Source organism: Meles meles, chromosome 6 (assembly GCF_922984935.1).
Source record: "Meles meles chromosome 6, mMelMel3.1 paternal haplotype, whole genome shotgun sequence".
Taxonomy (NCBI): domain Eukaryota; kingdom Metazoa; phylum Chordata; class Mammalia; order Carnivora; family Mustelidae; genus Meles; species Meles meles.
In genome coordinates, this window is record NC_060071.1 from 76,332,461 (window position 1) to 76,335,675 (window position 3,215).

General features: G+C 41.6%; 1 protein-coding gene across 1 annotated transcript; it reads right to left on the reverse strand.

The window, feature by feature from the left end:
- Window positions 1–788: 788 nt before the first annotated feature.
- On the reverse strand, window positions 789–2,336 carry LOC123943155 (cell division control protein 42 homolog). Its single transcript, XM_046007081.1, has 2 exons — window positions 1,283–2,336; window positions 789–1,244 (listed from the first exon to the last, which is right to left on the reverse strand). The coding sequence occupies exon 1, from the start codon at window positions 2,261–2,263 to the stop codon at window positions 1,688–1,690; it is 576 nt and encodes a 191-aa protein (XP_045863037.1). The 5' UTR covers window positions 2,264–2,336; the 3' UTR covers window positions 789–1,244; window positions 1,283–1,687.
- Between the last annotated feature and the right edge of the window lie 879 nt (window positions 2,337–3,215).

The window sequence follows — 3,215 nt, forward strand, 5'->3', positions numbered from 1 at the left end:
AGGCCGTACTGTCAGTTTTGAAGGGGGGGAAAAAGCCACTTTATTGATATAAAAATCCAACAGAAACAGGAAGAAGAAAATGAAATCTGCATGTAGATGAAGGCCACAGTAAGCAGTGAGGGACAATAAGTCAGAGTTACATCAAAGTGTGTACCTATAACAACCAGCCTCATTAGCTGGAGAAGCCCCATGAAGGCAGCCTGGTTGGAGTCCCATTTGAGAGGCCTGGCCAGTGTCCTCCCCTCAAGTGAGATTTCCAGCTGACCATCCCCATAAGGACTGTATTTATAGGGCAAATGATGGGGGTCTGAAGTTAAACATTTATTTGCCTATGTGCAGTTTGGAGCAAGCTACATTCCTATGTTATCATGTCTTTTTACATATTCAAGCCTGAGCTAGGTGGGCTTTCCTCTCCTCCCAGATTCCATGGGGGGGAGGGGGTGGTCAGCCCAACCTGGAGTCAGGGGGATGCAAGGCAATATTTATTGCTCTTAGCATCTAGACCGGAAGGGCCAAATTCTGACTGGGAGGCCAGCTAATGTCAACTAACCAGGCTCCCAACGTCCCTTATGCAGCAGAAGTCTCACAAACAACATTCTTTAGCCTGCCTGCATATGTGCAGGTTTGGGTGGTAGGTTATGCAGGAGAAATTACAGAAGCCTCCATCCAAACAAGACAGAGACCCCTAAACTTGGAGAGATCTGGCTTGAAACTTGCTATTACCAGTTACCAGTTGCATGAGGCATAATTTTCCTAAGTCTCTATTTTCTTTTTTTTTTTGACAGGGGGAAAAAAAAAGTTTTTTAATTACGTACTCAATCCATTTGGTGTATTTCAAAAGGTGCAATACTTTTCTTCATTTATCAGTGAAAGAAGTTAGAAATTAACTTCAAAAAAAAAAAAAATCAGCAAATGGCAAACAAATTTCCTTGAAAGACATAGTCACATATATAGTGCATCCTAGAAAAGAGGAAGGGCAAGACAGGTTCCACCCACTTTCCTGAGTTTCATCAAATACTGGACCTACTCAAGGGTGGAGAGAAAAGGCAACTTTCAAAAAGGAGTATGTTATTAAATGAGGCATTTACTATACTCCTTCCTAAGAGCACCAGGTGGGGAACAAGTTTTCTAAACTAGATCTAGGAAGTGGAATGTGGAATCAATCAGTCCTCCTCCCCTTAAGGGCTGTCCAATGGTTAATGAATTTAAAAAACATAACTAAATAAAAACAAACCCCAAATACACTCCCCGCACCCCACCCCACCCCCGCAAAAACAAAAACAAAAACAAAAACAAAAAACCCTAAATGTCCCAGATCATTCTCCAGAGTGGATGGAGCCCGGGAGCAGATTCAACAACCCAAATTAGTCTGTTACAGAGTCATCACAAGCATGCCTTGCTTTTAAACAAAAAAACAAAAAAAAAAATTTTTTTTTTTGAAACAACAAAACAAAAACTAGTACTAATCACTTTTCTGACAATACACAATTACTCAAATTAACTAGTACTGAGAGGAGGAAGGGGACCCTACCTACGGGCCTTGTCTCACATGAGTGCATGTGGGTAGGTGCAGGGCATTTGTCATTATTGCAAAAACGAATTTTAATCTTTAATCTTTAGTTTGATTTAACATTGCTATTAGTATGATGCTGACACCAGCTGTGCGGAAAGGGCTCTGGAGACACGTTCATAGCAGCACACACCTGCGGCTCTTCTTCGGTTCAGGAGGCTCCAGGGCAGCCAATATTGCTTCATCAAATACATTCTTTAGGCCTTTCTGTGTGAGTGCAGAACACTCCACATACTTGACCGCCTTCAGGTCACGGGCCAGCTTTTCAGCAGTCTCTGGAGTGATAGGCTTCTGTTTGTTCTTGGCAAGTTTCTCAGTCGTAGAGGGGTCATCTCGGAGATCAATTTGGGTCCCAACGAGCAAGAAAGGAGTCTTTGGACAATGGTGAGTTATCTCAGGCATCCACTTTTCCTTCACATTTTCAAATGAGGATGGAGAGACGACTGAAAAACAGACTAGAAATACATCTGTTTGTGGATAACTCAGCGGTCGTAATCTGTCATAATCCTCTTGCCCTGCAGTATCAAAAAGTCCAAGAGTATATGGCTCTCCACCAATCATAACTGTGACTGCATAGTTGTCAAAAACAGTTGGTACATACTCAGATGGAAATTTGTTTGTTGTGTAGGATATCAGGAGACATGTTTTACCAATGGCAGCATCGCCCACAACAACACACTTAATTGTCTGCATTGCTGAAACAGTTTTGTATCCACTTAAAATACTTCAAAATTCAGTGATGACCTCAGCTTCTCCGCTGGGGCGTTGGCAGCACTCCCTAAGTCTCTATTTTCTTACCTATAAAATGGTTATAATGATTGGCACCCCTCTCAGACTTGGACAAGAGAGATCCCTGGCCCAGGCCCCAACCTGGTCCTTTTCTGACTATGACCATTCACAAAGTGTGAAGAGTTAGCAGGGCCAAGGAGATTTGAGGCTGCAGTGCCCCAGCTCTGTCCCACAGCCCAGCCCTGAGCACTGAGGCCTCCAGAATTTCAGGCTTTTGGGGCTCTGAACCTGCATGAGATGACTAAGGAGGGGCTGTTTTAGAGGTGGAAAGGCTATGTTCTACTGGGGATCCACAATGTGCATTTCAGGTGTCTTATGCAGGGTATGTGGAGTCCGAGGTACAAAAAGAGGGTTGTACCTGGCATGGGTACTCTAGGGTAAAAAACCCCAAGAGTAAGAGAATGTGAAAATGGAACCTAGAATTTTAGATAGTCATGAAGCGTATTTTTTTTAAGGTAGAGGATAGACTGTATTGTATTTAGTGTGTTGTTAGCTTGATTCAGTATTATTTTTAAAGATTATTTGTAATTTGAGAATTGCAGATGCACATAAATTTGTAATAGATAATAGAGGGATTTCTTGTATACTTTGCCTAGTTTCCCCCGAAAGGTAACATTTTGCAAAACATAGCATATTATCACTACCAAGATATTAGCATTTATACAATCCAAGATCATATTTTGATTTCCCCAGTTTTACTTGTACTCATTGTTATATATGTGTATATTAGGTTCTGTACATTTTATCACTTACCTAGGTCCATGTATTTGCTGCCATAGTCAATACACTTGTCATACCACAAGTACTCCTTGTGGATTTATTACTTCTAAATATATAGACAGGTAGAATGTCCCAA

Coding starts and splice junctions, on each gene's coding strand:
- LOC123943155 (XM_046007081.1), bottom strand. CDS start 2,263: ATGCAGACAATTAAGTGTGTTGTTGTGGGCGATGCTGCCATTGGTAAA.